At 35.5% G+C, this 16331-nt stretch overlaps 1 protein-coding gene across 3 annotated transcripts in view; it reads left to right on the forward strand.

Annotated features, from left to right (window-relative positions):
- Positions 1–16331, forward strand: part of BAZ1A (bromodomain adjacent to zinc finger domain 1A) — a 122453-nt gene that overhangs the window by 58041 nt on the left and 48081 nt on the right. For all 3 annotated transcript variants that reach the window (XM_069082206.1, XM_069082207.1, XM_069082205.1), the window contains 4 exons: positions 2346–2448; positions 4910–5076; positions 11064–11159; positions 15311–15449. In XM_069082206.1, coding sequence (XP_068938307.1) covers positions 2346–2448; positions 4910–5076; positions 11064–11159; positions 15311–15449 — 505 coding nt within the window. The remainder of the gene's footprint in view (positions 1–2345; positions 2449–4909; positions 5077–11063; positions 11160–15310; positions 15450–16331) is intronic.

The raw sequence follows: 16331 nt of genomic DNA on the forward strand, positions 1-16331 counted from the left end.
CTCTTATTAGAGAGACCTTACTAGAAAGATTGCTCTCTTATAGTTCTAAGGCCTCTTTTAATTTTAAGACCTCTCTGAAATTTTTCTTATAGTGAGTGTCCAAGATTTTAAAATTGATATTGTTCAATAATTGTATTTGGAGAGGAAGAGAAAAAGTAGAATGTTATCAGAAGGAATAATGTTCAAAAATCTTTAGCATTCTTAGGGAAGGAAGGAAGGAGGAGGGATGAGGGAGGCAGATTATTTGTATTTCTCTTGTTCTTTCTTTTCTCGTCCAAACCCTTAAACAATGTGGGTGATTTTATTTTTCCCCCTTGATTCAGATAGGCTGCTAATACACTCCAGAGATCAAGGGCAGTTTATATATTAATGTTGTTGTCAGAAACAAAATACAGTGAAAGTAGAAGAGAAAGGAGTAGAGAGCTGTGTAGACTGAATTATTGCTATTTCTGTGGTCCAACTCTTCACCCACTAGTTTTTCTCCTTCCCTCTTTGTCCCTTACTCCTATTTATTCATGTTTCATTCCATCTTTGCAAATTGTGAAAAAAATACAGGTTACTATTATAATTCACACATTAAGTATGAATGGTTGAAAGTTTCCCTTAAGTCAAGAGCAGTTAGGAATATATTAGGAATTTTAGGACTCTTTCAGGTTCTGTACAGTGTGTTGATTACTAAAAGGAATAATCTACAAAGCTAGATGTCTTAAAGGATCTGGAAAACTGAAGATAAAACTCTTAATCTTTCTTCTTACTTTCCAACCCACCCCTTCAGGACTTTTCTGTTGAGATACATTGAATGAAGCCTGTTTTGTATTCTTTCTCTCTAAAAATAGCAGGACTTTTCTGATGACATGCTGAATGATTTTCGAATAATGGTCAAACTTTTTGTGTTCTTTGTAAAATGACAATTTTCCTATTCTATATCCTGGTTGTATCAGGAGATTTGGGCTAATTGAAAAGTGGAGTGAATAAATGTCAAAAAAGCACAAAACCTCAAGAGGTGGAAAGAAGGGTGACATTATTTGCATATGTCCAGCCTATACCTGATTAAGAATCCCCTCTACAATAGTACCATATAATAGTTAGTTAGGCCAGCTTGAAGACCTCAGGTAACAACCCACTTATTTTCTGAACAGTGTGTTCTAACTTTCAGTTAAGAACTTCCTCATTTTTCTACTTGCCCTCTAAGGACAAGCAGGACAAGATTATAAATCTTTTTTTTCCTCCTGACAGCTGTTTAAATACTTGAAGACAACTAAGATGGCCCTCTTCTCTAGGTTATATGTAGATACCCAGTCCTTCACTTTGTCTTCAAAAAATGTGATTTCAAGGTCTATCAGCATATTGGGTGCCTTCTTTTGAGTGCTCCACAGCATTATCAATAGACTTCCTAAAATATGGTGTTCAGAATTTGAAGCCCTTGACCATTTTGATTGTCTTCCTCTGCTGTTACCTTGGGTTACCTTAAACTAGCACAGTTGAAACTTTCTTTCCATGTTATATGTATGTATGTGTATTATGTGCATATATACGCAGGATATAGGGATAAATAGTTAATATGAAATGATTGAAATGCTGGTGTAGCGATTTTCTTTTGTACTTTCATGCTGTAAGTTCAGACTTGTAAAGGAATTACAGATATAGGCAATTTTGAGTGTTTTGTATAAGATGAATCACTTAATTTCATTTCATAGTTAGATTTATTAAAAGTAACAAATTCCTTGCCATAGACAGGTTTTTTTCCTTTTAATTGAAAAGAGCATGATGAAGCTTGGTTTTTCAAATTATGCTCTTCTAGCTCAGCTTTCTAGTCAGATTTTTATTCATTCTTTTTTGTTTTTAATGTCACATTTATATATCTCCCTTTTCCATTACCTAGCGAGCTTTTCCTTGTAACAAAGTTTTTTAAAATTAGTTCAGCAGAACCATCTAGTACATGACACATGCAACATTTTATACCAGTAAGTAGCATGCCAACACCCTCCTCCCCGCCAATATCTCTCTCTTGAGGGAAGGGAGGTGCATTTTCTTGTCTCCTCTCTCCAGCCAAGTTGGTCATTATAATGTTCAGTGTTATTATAATGTACAGTGTTCAGTTTTCTTTTTCTTTAAATTTTACATTGTTATTGTCATTATTTAATTGTTTTCCTGGTCTGCTTCATTTTGTAGTAGTTTTTGTACAAGTCATTCCTTAAGTTTCTCTGAGTTCTACATATTCATCATTTCTCATGATGTGAGAATATTCCATTGCATTAATGTGCCAGTTTGTTTAGCTCTTTCTCAAGTTGTGAGCACTTTTGTTTTGTTTCCAATTCTTTTCTAGTTTGTTATTTATTTTTTAGGAGGATGGAGTTGCGAGTAAACATACTATTCAAGGAAATGGGAATAAAGCTACAAAGGAAAGAGAGAGACTTCTCAAACAAAAAGAAGAAATGAAATCTCTAGGTAAATTTCAACTTTTTGCTTGCTGAATGATCTTAATCTAACCAAAGATGATTTCATTATGTTAATTTTTTTAAATTTCTATAGATTTGTAATTTTACATTTCTTGACGCAACTATATGTTTCTTCCCTCTTACTATTACTTTAAGGTTGTTAAATTTACTCAACTCTAGGAGTCAATGTAGTCTTCATTAAAGTACAGTAATGATAGACTAATTGTAACAGAAGTTTATATAGTGCTTTAATGTTTACAAAGTATTTTATAATCTCATTTGCTACATGCTAGGGATACAAAGAAAAAAAACGAAACAGGCCCTGTCTTCAAAGAATTTACTTAATTCTTAAATCAGGGAAGGTAGCATGTATGGCTTTACCCTGCTTGAAACTTTTGTTGCTTTTTTGGGCAGTACTGTCCTCACTAATTCTCTAATACTACTTACATCATTTGCTTACTATTATATTATATTATTATTATATAACATAATATAATAATAATAAAATATAATATGCATAATAATATAATATTATGTACTAATATTACTTACATCATATCAGTACTATGGTATCTCTCAAAACTATCCCCTTCTTGCCACTTGTCTGATACTGTTACTTCTTTGCTTAAAAGTCTATAATAACTCCTATTGCCTTTGAAATTATATACAAAGTCAGCATTGTGCTAAGCACTGAAGATACAAGAAGGGACAAAAGATAGTCTTTGTACTCATCTCACAGTCTAATGGTAGAGACAAGCAGCAAAGAAATATTACAAAAATGGGAAGTAATTAAAAGAGAGAAGTCACTAGAATTAAGATGGATTGCGAATGATTTCCTTTAGACAATTGAATTTTAGTTGGAACTTAAGAGAAGCTAATAGCTGGAATGAGAAGAGAGCCTTCCAGGAATGAGGGACTACCAGAACATAGGGAGACACTGAAGTTTTATTGAGTGGGGAGTAACATGGTCAGACCTACCTTTTAGAAAAAAAATTACTTTGGTGGCAGACCCACCAGCAGGCTGTTGCAATAGTCTAGGCATTAGGTGATAAGCATCTATACTATAGTATAGGCAGTGTCAGACGAGAGAAGGAGGAATATTTGAGAGATGTTACAAACATGAAATCATCAGGCCTCGGCAACATATTAGGGAATTTTGGTGGATGGGGGGCAGTGATGAAAGATAGTGAGGAATCCAATTCAGGATGACTCCTGGTTTGCAAGTCTGAGGGCCTGGGAGGATGAAAGATGGGGGGGATTTAGGTAGAAAGATAAGTTCTTTTTTGGACATGTTGAATTTAAGATGTCTATTAAACATCCAGTATATTTTCTCTCCTTCCTTAAGAGACCTTATGTTTTACTTCATGTTGTTTACCCGTAGTAGAGTGAAAACTCTTGAGGAGAGAGATTATTTCTTTTTATCCTTATATCTTTAGAGCTTAGTAGAATATAAATGCTTTTAAAACTCTTATTTATAGTCCTTTTGTACTCTTCCCTATGTATATTTCTGGGTCTCACAGTTTAAAAAGGACATTGATAGAACTTCAAAGGACAACCAAGAGGGTAAAGGGCCTTGAGTTCAAGCGATATGATGATTATGTGAGGAATTTGACCTTTGATTATTTTTTGTTAGTGATTCTTAGATGATTTAATAGTATTCATTAAAGAAGCACTTACTGAATGGCTACTTTATTCAGGGTGCTGTAGTGAGCAAGCTAAAATAATGAGAAAGACTCATCCCCTAGTATTAATGAACTTGTATTCCAGCAAGAGACAAAAACTATATGCACAAACAACTGTAATACAAAATAGGATGGGATAAATGCACAAATAAAGTACAAGGTACCATGAGAGTTCAGAGGTAGGAAAGATAATTTCTGCTTGTGAAGATAATAGAGAATTGTGGAAGAGGTGCCATTTGAACTAGGCCTTGAAAAATGGATAGGATTTTTTTTAATACTAGCATTGTTTATTGGGAGCAAATGCCCAGAAAGTATTGGACATATTGGTGGAGTTTGGAGTATAAGAATTCAATTCACCAAATACTTTTAAAGAACTTGTCATAGATGTTTGAAATACAGTGACAAATTGGGGGATGTAGGGGAGGTTCAGTATATTTGCAAGTAAATAAGTCCAAAGTAAAAGTAACTTCAGAAGGCAGAAGAATGTCCTATTAACAGGGGGGCCATGGGGACATGTGAAGGAAAAACCTCATGTAGGAATTAGCACCTGAACTCTGCTTTGGAGGAAATAAGGGATTCAAAATGTCAGAAGTGTTAAGAGAGTACATTCTAAACATGGTGTCAGGAATATAAGTATTAGATGATACAGGGCTAGAAAGGTAGATTGGAATCAAATTGTAGTAGTTAAATGAATGCCAGATTAGGGAGTTTGGGTGCTGTTATTTACATAAAGTGTCAGTTTCATTTTTGCCAGCATATAAAGCTTTAAATTTTGCTCCCTTTCCACAGTTTTTGAAAAGACAAAATTAAAAAGAGAAAAGGCCAATGCCATAGAAGCCAAGAAAAAAGAAAAGGAATATAAAGAGAAAAAGAAGGAAGAGTTAAAGAAAATTGTTGAAGAAGAAAGATTGAAGAAAAAAGAAGAGAAAGAGAGACTTAAACTAGAAAAAGAAAAGGTATGTTTATATTTTCTGCCTTCTATAAATGAAATATTTCTTTTACCATGGGTATCATAGGTTTGTGTACCCAGGGAATTTTTTAAAAAGGTGAATAGAGCACCAGCCCTGGAGTCAGGAAGACCTGAGTTCAAATCCATCCTCAGACACTTAACACAAAAACTAGTCTGTGACCTTGGGCAAGTCACTTAACCGCAATTGCCCTCCAACAAGCAAAAAAATAAAAAGGTGTAGGAGTGGCCAGGTGGCGTAGTGAGTGAGAGCACTGGCCCTGTAGTCTGGAGACCTGGAATCGGTTCCGGCCTCAGATACTTAACACCCTGTAATGCCAAGCAAAGGCAACTTTCCAAGGTTCAAAATACCAGCATAGGTGCTCTCCATTTTATTCAGTGACAAATTAAGAACAGAGAGAATCAACATATAGCATAATTCAAAATACAGCATTTACCAAGTGTGATTCAATAATCTCCAAGTACTCCTCTACCCTGGATATTACATTCATTTAATCAATCACAAAGTCCCTCTTCTAAATACTACTCCACCCCTAGGCTGTACATTCATTTAGTCCATCACAAAGCTCCTCTTCTCAAATGGAGATTAGTTTCCAATCATAAGTAAAGTACATTCATTTGTTCAATCACAGAAAACAAAAAGGTCAAAAGTTCCCCACCCTTGGATCACAACTGAATCTACCCCAGAGTTACAATAAGCTTAAGCACAGTATTTAATACCCAAAGAGAGGTCTTTTCTTCATCTTGACAGGAGGCAAGTTCTCAGCAATCTTTGTTCCTGGGTAGACAAAGCTTAGCAAGGCCACAAGATACATTGCCAGTGTGTTCATTAATTCATTCTGTGTCTGCAGAACAGTCCTAGGACCCCTAAAAACATTAGCAAAACTCCCTTCCAGGATTTCTGTAAACACACAACAAGAAAATTCTTCTTCAGGGCTTCTGAACCAACAGCAAGGTTCCAACACCTCTGCAACAACAGGACTGTCTTTCACCAGTGGACAAATCTGGCAAAACAACATCAAAACAGACAGGCAAAGTACCAGCATAACAGCCATGTCTCCGCAGTTCTTGGCAGCTCTGGGTGGCAGGTCTCAAAAGTCCTGGGCAATTCAAAGTGGCCCTCAGCAATCCTCTCAGTCTCTCTCTGCCTCCAAGGTGCTGCTTCCAAAAAGTTCTTCTGCCTCTCTCTTTTCTTGTGTCTCTCTAAATCACCAGCTCCTCCCAGTTCAGCCCTCTCTTTTCACATCAACAAGTCCATCCCACAAATGGGATTCACAAGCTCTGGGTTTTAACACAATCAAACCAAAAACCAAGCCAATACAGGGGGATCTTTAAATGCCATTACTATTACACACCCACACAAAATAACTGACCATGTAACCTTCAGCAAGTTATTTTTTAATTAATTATTGCTTTTTAAAAAAATAAAAATAAAAAGTTGAATGTTTAGTACAGTGCCTGGAACATAGTATACTTACTAAATATTTATTGGTTGGACTTATAATTTAAAAATTAGCAACAAAACTTCATTTAAATATTGACATCGTCAAGTTCTCCTTTTAATTAATTCTATCCTTTACCCCATAATGCAGAACAAATTTTTCATCTTTATTTTTGCATAAAAAACACCTTTCCAACTGGAAATAGTCCTTCACTTTGCCAGGGAGGAGTGTGATATTTCAGGACTAGTGACTACAGATGCATCCTATTTAAGCTTAAAATTTTAACTTTTTTTTTTAATGTTCTTGTCTATATAAACCATATGCTGGGGGCTGAGCTAAGGAAAAGAAAATGGTTGATATTTCTCTGACCTACTATATCTGGCTAGAGTTTTTGTGCAGAAGCTATGTACTTCCTTAAGGACAGGCAAGAGAAGGACAGATAGCCCACCCAAAAGGAGCTAAGTGATGCACCCAGTAGTATTAAACCTCAGAGGAAATGGGGTACCACAGAGTTTGGAAAAAAAATCAGAGAGACCCTTGATTACCATGACACTAGAGGTTTTACTTTCATAGGCTTATGGAAACTCTAGAGTTGGGGAAGCAAGTGGAAATGGTCAGTAAATAGGTAGTTCATAGTTATATCTGTGTCACATAATTCCTATTTTTGTTGGACATATTAAAATTCAACACAGATATAACTGTTTTAGAAAACAAATTTTAATGGTGATTAAACAGCTTTTTGTTTTTGTTTTTTTGGTGGGGGAAAGGTAGGGCAGTTGGGGTTAAGTGACTTGTCCAAGGTCACACAGCTAGTTTTTGTGTTAAGTGTCTGAGGCCAGATTTGACCTCAGATCCTCCTGACTCCAGGGCCAGTGCTCTATTCACTGTAACACCTAGTCGCCCCAACAGCTTTTTTTTTTTTTTTGCTTTTTGGAGGGCAATTGGGTTTTAAGTAACTTACCCAAGGTCACATGGCTAGGTTTTTTGTTTGTGTTAAGTGTCTGAGGCTGGATCCGAACTCAGGTCCTCCTGAGTCCAGGGCCAGGGCCAGCACTCTATTCACTGCGCCACCTAGCCACCCCTCCCCCCCCCCACCAACAGCTTTTCTTAATATAGCAATATGTATAAAATATCAATTGAATGGGGATTTAAAGAGAGTTTTACCAAAGAATCATAGACCATTAATGCATAAGGCATAGATCTTTATTACAGTGCTTTTTAATTCATTCAGGTAGATATTGAAGGCCTAAAGTGAAATGCTTAGGGACCTGAACAGCAAGGGAAGAATACAGCCAAGTTAGGCACCATGGCCTCAATTGGAGTTGTCAGAAAGGCCATATCAGATGATCTGGGTGTTGACAATGATCCTTCAAAGAGGCTATCTTTAGACTTAATAGACTAAATTTCCTTTAACCATCCCTCACTCCTTGGCAATTTCCTTTAACCATCCCTCACATCCCAGGCTGCTTGGGCTACAATCACCTTTACACCAAGAGAGGTAGGTCGTTATTTTTGAGAGTGGATTCCTGTTTAGGTGAATCTAGTTGGTTTCCTCCTTCTGATGTTGTAGACAGGGAGATGCAGTAATATCTAATGATAGGGGAGGGGTAGGCTAATTCAGAGAGGAATACAAGCATGGGTATGGAAGTTACCAGAAAGAAGTCCAGCAAGCATTATCACTCAGGAAAAGGCAGACATGCCAAGTGTCCAGAGCTGAAGTATACAGCTACAGACTCTAGATTTGTTGAGAACATAAGATAACATTTATAAAGCACTTGGCACAGTGCCTGGCACGTAGTAGGTACTATGGAAATGCTTGTTCCCTTACCTATCCTCCCTCTTGCTATGTAGTGTGACATTGAATTGACATTGACCTATTAAATAAGATTGACATAATCAGTCCTGTCACTTTCAAAACCTCAATTAAAAGTCAGCAAGTACTGTACATTTCATTAGAGGAAATGTAACAACTGATATGTGTATACATGCATTTATACATGTGTGTATATAAGTGTGTGTGTTTTTTCCTCTAAACTGAGTCCATATTCTTGGTCCTAGCAAGTTCATAGAATAGTGACTGACCACTTACCATTCTCAGTAGGCTTTCAGACAGTGTGGTACAGTGAAAGGTACATTGTATTTAGTCAGAGGATGTGGGTTTGAATCTTATCAAGGCAAATCATTTAATCCATCCCACTGATATTCCATTCTTTCATCTGTAAAATTTAGTTGTTGGACTACATGACCTAATGTTACTTTCAAGCTCTAAATCTCTGCTCCTAAAAATTAATTTTATATGTAATAATTTTCATTTAGTTTTTTATTCATTTAAAACTGCTTCTATAATGTAATGCAATATAAAGGTTTATAGTATAATACTTCCACCATTATCTAGTAATTTTTAGTTGAGCATTTGATCTGTGCACTTTCCTATACAAAAGAGGTTTTTTAAAAATGTAGTTTCAAATGAATTTCAAAGAAAGCCAAACATAACATGTAATATGATTTTAAAGATCTAAAAAATAATCAGATTAAAAATAGATGACAGCACATCATTAACCTAACAGTCTTAACTATCTGAAGCATACTTGTTAACCAGGAAATTTAAAAGATGTGTGTGAGACACTGTAGTAAATTAGCCTGGACTTGGATAGAAAAGTTGAATGCTGCCTTGGCTGCCATTTAGTTGATAGTTACTTTGGGCAACTTTTCCTCTTTGAACTTCTTTCTTCATCTCTTCCCTGATTACTTCACAGGGTTATTAGAATTGAAGGAGGCAATATACAGAAAAAAACTTTGAAAATCTATTAAGTGCCATACAAATATTTCTATTATTATACTCTTTAATTTTTGTTGTTCATTCATAAACTTTTTGTGACCCCATTTGGGGTTTTCTTGGAGAAAATACTGGAGCGGTTTGCCATTTCCTTCTCTAGCTTATTTTAGAAATAAGGAAACTGAGGCAAATAAATGATTTCCCAGTGGTAAGTATTTGAAACCAGATTTGAACTTCCTGACTTCAGGTGCAGGACTCTAACCACTGCACTATGTCACTGCCCACTCTTATTTTAGATATAGTTTTAACAATCCTGTAGCATGTTAGAAATGAGGAGAGTTTCTTCTAAGGACAAGCTTGCTTGACAGCATGTGTGTAAGTGACAAATTGACAACCTAGGAGGAGATAGAAAATTAATAATGAAACACCTGATCTCAGAAAAGCACAGCAGTAAGGGGAGCCACATCGATAGCTATATGAATAAACAACTTTCAATTCTTGCAGCTCTCGGTGCTGACAACTAAGGAAGAGATTTAAAAAAAAATAGACACAACACAAAAGTTGTAAAAATTTGAGACTGCTAATGAAACATCAGATTGATCTGCTAAAATTAATATCCCTGATTAGATCATTGTGTGGTATACAGTAATAATAGTAACAGTAATTTAATGATGAACGTTCAAATATGTGACAAAGGAGAAAGCATCCATTAAGTAAATTTGAAATTATATTCTCTAGCTAATTAAGAAAGTAGAAAAGTGTGTTTTCCATCAGATATCTATCAAAAAATTGTTGAAATCAAATTTTGTCTTTTATAGGAACACATTTTCATTTTTTTTTATTTCGTAAAGCAACTTATATGGAAAACTCTTCCTCAGTGATGTCATATAAATGAGCTGTTACCATATTTTTCTGTGCTAGCAATACCTTGACAGTTTAATTTATTCAATCTTATATTTTTTCAATGAAAATTTTTTTCTTCTTTCCTTGTAGCAAATATGCATAGTTAGGCAAAATAAATTCTTGCATTGTCTATGTCCAAAAATATATATATATATCATTCTGTACCCCTTTGTCAGTGCGAGAGTAGCATGCCTTATCTTGGTTTTCTTAGTATCATGGTTATCATCACCTTGATTCTAAGTTGTTAAGCCTTTCAGAGTTCTTTGTTTTTACAATAATGTTGTCAGTACTTAGTATACTAAGGTTCTACTTGTCTTGCTTACTTAACTCTGCATCAGTTCATACAGATCTTCCTAAGTTCCTATTGCAATGTAGTATTCCATTATATTCATATAACATACTTTGACCATTTCACAATTGATTTTTACCCTCTTAGTGTCCAGCTTTTAGCTACTACACAAAGAGTTGCAATAAGTATTTTCATGCTCATGTTCCATTTTCCTCTTTCTTTGATTTCCTTAGGGTATGGCCTTAGTGGTGGTATCACAGGGTTAAAGGGCATGCAAAGTTTACTGACTTTTGGGGCATAGTTCCCCAAAATGACTTTTCAGAATGGCTAGATAAAATTACAACTCTACCAACATTGTAATAACATGCCTATTTTCTGTAGCCCCTCCAACATTTGTGATTTTCCATTTTTGTCAACTTTGCCAATATAGGTATGAGGTAGAACCTCAGAGTTGTTTTCTTGTTCATTATTATAGATAATTTATTAGATATGTGACCTTAATCAGAAAATATGTAACAATTTGTCTTGATTTTGTTTTCTTATATATAATAATTTTTTAATTACAGGAAAGAGAGAAGTTGCGTGAAGAAAAACGAAAGTATATTGAATACTTAAAACAGTGGAGCAAACCTAGAGAAGATATGGAATGTGATGATCTTAAGGTATTATATATAAACTTTAATGTTGATAGGTGTTTCATTGATTGCTTTGTATTATTCTCATAGCTCTTAGAGGAAAAAAATTCATTCAAGTCTTCCATGATACTGTTGTTCTAGAGTAATTCATTTCCTCCACAGTGGCTTTTGTTCCATTGGTTCTACCTTACCTTATATAGGGAGCCAAAAGAAGATCAGGCTAAAAATTGTCTAGGCCCATTTAACATCTCCAAATTTGGGGGCTGTTTCTGAAAGCCACATGTCTGTCCTGCTTATTATGTAGGCCTAAGTTTTCTTCCTAGGCTTTAAGTATTTCTAGTCTGACTGCATTTCTCAAAGTGAGGTTCTTTGTTCATATCTTAGCACACTCAGTTGAGTGATTTGTGTCCCTATGATGATTGATACTTCAGAATTTTTTCATTGACGTGTCTGTTAAGCTTTATCTATCTTACTGTGGCAGGTTGTATTATTATTTTGGGGAAGTAGATAAGCATCTGAACTTGAGATCTCTTTGGTGTGGGTTATTCCTGACATAGAAGCTCTCTTCGCCAATTTATTGTATTGGTGTAAGTCTTTTTTTTTTCTTTTTGCCAAAAGAGCAAATGTTTATTAAGCACCTACTATTTGCCAGGCACAATGCTAAGTTCTGGGGATACAGAGAAAGACAAAAAACAGACCCTGCCCATAAGGAACTCACAGTCCAATGAGGAAGGCAATATACTTTCTTTTTCTTTTCACATTTCAATTTATTTATTTTAGCTTTCAACATTCATTTCCACAAGATTTTGAGTTAAATATTCTTCCTATCTCTCTCCTAGACAGCGTGCATTCTGATTATTACCATTTGCCCACTCTTTTATCACTCTCCTTCCCCCTGCCTTCTCATCCACTTCCCCTTCTATTTTGCTATAGGATAAGATACATTCCTATACCCCATTACCTGAGTATCTTATTTCCCAGTTGCATGTAAAAACAGTTTTTAACATTTAAACAGTTTTTAACATTTGTTTTTTAAAACTTTATGAGTTTCAAATTTTCTCCCTTTCTTCCTCCACACCCACCCTCATTGAAAGGGGAAGCAATTCAATATAAGTTATACATATGTAGTAATGCACAACATTTCCATAATAGTCATTTTATGAAAGATTATATTTCCCTCCATACTATCCTGCTCCTCATTTATTCTGTTCTCTCCTTTGACCCTGTCCCTTTGCTTCTGATTACCCCCTCCCCCAATCTGCCTTCCCTTCTGTTACCACCCCCGCCTCTCTTATCACCTTCCCCCCTACTTTCCTGTAGGGTAAGATAGATTTTCATACTCAGTTGAGTGTGTATGTTATTCCCTCCTTAAACCAAATCCAGGGACAGTAAGGTTCTCTCATTCCTTCTCACCTCCCCCCTCTTTCCCTCTACTGTAAAAGCTTTTTCTTCTTTTATGTGAGATAATTTATCCTATTCTATCTCTCCCTTTCTTCTTCTCTCAGTATATTCTTTCTCTCACCCCTTAATTTTATTTTTTTAGATATCTCTTCATATTCAACTCACCCTGTGCCCTGGGTCTATATATATTCCCTCCAACTATCCTCCAGTGAGAAAGGTCTGTGAATTGCAAATACCATCATTCCATGTAGGAATGTAAACAAGTTTAAATTTAAAATCCCTCATAATTTCTTTTTCCTGTTAACCTTTCATGCTTCTTTTAAGTCTTGTATTTGAAAGTCAGTTTTTCTGTTTAGCTCTGGCTTCTCAAGAATGCATTAAATTCCTTCATGTCATTGAATGTCACTTTGCTCCCTCATTGATTATACTGAGTTTTGCTGGGTAGGTGATTCTTGGTATTTTAATCCTAGCTCCTTTGACCTCTGGAATATCATATTCCAAGCCCATCAGTCCCTTAACGTGAAAGCTGCTAAATCTTATGTTATCCTGATTGTATTTCCACAATACTTGAATTATTTCTTTTTGACTGCTTGTAATATTTTCTCCTTGACCTGGGAATTCTGGAATTTGTCTATAATATTCCTAAGAGTTCTCCTTTTGGGATCTCTTTCAGTAGGTGATCAGAGGACTCTTTCAATATCTATTTTACCCTCTGATTCTAGAATGTCAGGGCAATTTTCCTTGATAATTTCTTGAATGATGACGTCTAGGCTCTTTCTGATAATGGTTTCCAGGTAGTCCAGTAATTTTTAAATCATCTCTCTTGGATCTATTTTCCAGACCAGTTGTTTTTCCAATGAGATATTTCATGTTGTCTTGTCTTTTTTCATTCTTTTGGTTTTGTTGTATAATTTCTTGGTTTCTCATAGAGTCATAATCTTCCATTTGCTCCATTCTAATTTTTAAGGAATCATTTTCCTCAGTGACCTTTTTGACCTCCTTTTCCATTTGTCTGATTTTGCTTTTTAAGCATTCTTTTCATTCACTTTTTGGGCCTCTTTTGCCATTTAGATTTATCTAATTTTTAAGGTATTGTTTTCTTCAGTATTTTTTGGGCTCTGCTTTAGCAAGCTATAGATTCATTTTTCATAATTTTCTTGTATCACTCTCATTTCTCTTCCCAATTTTTCCTCTACTTCTCTTACTTAATTTTCAAAATCCTTTTTGAGCTCTTTCATGGCCTGAGACCATTTCATTTTTTTTTCTTTTTGGAGGCTTTGAATGTAGGAGCTTTGACTTTGTTGTCTTCTGGTTGTATGTTTTGATCTTCCTTGTCACCAAAGTAAGATTCTATAGTCTGAGTTTTTTTTTTTCATCCTTGGTTTGCTCATTTCCTCAGTCAGTAACTTGACCTTCTAACTCTTTGTTAAGGTAAGGCTCTCTTTCTAGTGTAGAGGGCACACTGTCCCAAGCTTCAGGGGTTTTGCATAGATATTTTCAGAGATACTTCTAGGGACCTGTAAGTGTTCAGTTCTTCCAAGGTGGTATGTTAAAAGGAGAGGTGTTTACTCCTCTCCTGATCTGTGCTCTGGTCAGTGAGTGACTACAATTGTCTCCAATGCTCTAGTCAGTTCTCTAAGAACTGCAAATTGTAGGGAAGGTGCTGACTGGTATTGATAATGCAAGATTCCTCATCAGGGAGTTCTTTATATCATAGGAGCAGTCACTATCCCCATACTTTCATGTACATATTATCTCCTCTTCCCTTTTTCTTTCCGTCCTTCCTTACTTCCCTCTTCATTTTTTCCTTTCTCCCTCCCCCCGTTCTTTTTCCTACCCCATTTTGTTAAGTGCTTTATTGTTTTTTTTAACATCCTTCCTGTCAGAAGTACAACAACCTTGTTACCTTCACCCTAAACTACAGTTAGAATTCTATATATATAGTTCTGTGTATAAATTATAGCTGGAACTTTTTTTTTTTAATCAATTGGGGTTAAGTAACTTGCTCAAGGTTACACGGCCAGTTATTTCTGGGTGTGGTGCTGAGTATCTGAGCCCGGATTTGATCCAGGTCATCCCGACACTGGAGCCGGTGCTCTTACTCGCTGAGCCACCTGGCCGCCCCAGTATAGCTGGAACTCTTAATACAGTTTTAATTAATATAATTAACTCTTATTGTTGTTGAAACTCTCTGAAACATATTTAGTGCAAGTTATATGATAACATTACTCACATATTCAAAAGTAATTGAGGGTACCTATTATATTCTTGTACAACTCTGACCCTCCTCCTCAAAGTGTCTTCTACAATACAGAGGCAGCTGGAAATACAGATGTATAAGAGCTCTGGGATTCAGGGCAGCTAGAAATACAGAAATGTAGGATCTGATAGTCACCACCATTGCTTAGGAAGCCCCTGATAGGGAAGAGGAAAATTGAATGTGTTTGATTTTAAAATTTTTTTGACATCTCTTCCTTGATTTTCTTTCCTTTTTGGGCATGCTTGAATTATAAGGACTTGGAGGACATCTGTGGGGTTAATTTATTTTGAGCTGCCATGCCTGAGAATGTTATTAGCTCAGAAATGTCATTGCTTTTTGAACCATAGGTACCTATACTAAAAAATGTAATCATTTTTATTTTTTCTATAAATTAGAGCTCTGAAAGGTCTTTGTAGTAAAATTATATATATAATAACAACCACATCCCGTTCATCTTTTCTAATGTATGTACTGGTGCTCATCTAAATAGTTATTAAATTTTTTTTTTATTTTGCAGGACCTTCCAGAGCCTACTCCAGTAAAAACCAGACTGCCCCCTGAGATCTTTGGTGATGCCCTAATGGTGTTAGAGTTTCTTCATGCATTTGGGGAGCTTTTTGATCTTCAAGATGAGTTTCCCGAGGGAGTAACTCTAGGCAAGCCTCTTACCTTTAGAGGAAATTCATCATAACAAGGGGTTCCTATGGCATAGATACTGAAGTGAAAGTTCACATTGTGGCTGCGTTGTAAAATAGTACTTCCTACTAAAGATTTCTTGATAATTTTCATATTATCCTATGAGCACAAGTACTAGGTAATAGGAATGGTGGTAATGGGTAGTAATCATTGTTGTCGTTATGATGATGTTGTCATCAGATGCAGAAATTGAGACAGAAAAGTTTGGGTTTTTTTTAGGTCACATAGTAGGGACTCAACAGTAATGGTCTCTGATTAGAATTTAGTTATTCCAGTTCTCTAACAAGTAATTTGTAGCCCTCAGAAATATTGATCATATAATCACTTAGGACATTTTTGCTATTTGCTATACAAATTATAATTACATTTTTGGTGATCACCTTATTTCATTGAATTGGCATAAATGTTATAAAGACATACAACTATTTGAATGTTTCATCTTGTGTCTATGTGGTTTTCTTCTTTACTTATAGCTTTTAGTTATATGTTGAACCGAAAGGAAATTAGTTTTTAATATTCAATGTTATTATTTTGGTGATCACTTCCATATCTCAACCTCTCTTTACCTTTGTACCCTGTATTTGTTGTGGTCAAAAAAGCAATCACAATGATCTTGATGATGATACAAGCCCCTTCTAATTTAGCTAGACTGTTCTTTGATGAACAGGACCTTCAGGGATTAGGTAGAACCTGAAGCACTTGTGCTTAGACTTAGTTTTAAGACCTCAGGGTCCCCTGGTCTGTGGAAACTTAAGGACATCATTTTAATTCTATATAAACAAAAATATCTATCACAAGCATGAATTTTAATTTTCTAATGCTATTGTTTTTTTTACTTACCT

The sequence above is a fragment of the Petaurus breviceps genome, unplaced genomic scaffold (assembly GCF_028583685.1).
Source record: "Petaurus breviceps papuanus isolate PSGF00001 unplaced genomic scaffold, PetGlider_PUasm1.0 164, whole genome shotgun sequence".
Lineage (NCBI taxonomy): Eukaryota > Metazoa > Chordata > Mammalia > Diprotodontia > Petauridae > Petaurus > Petaurus breviceps.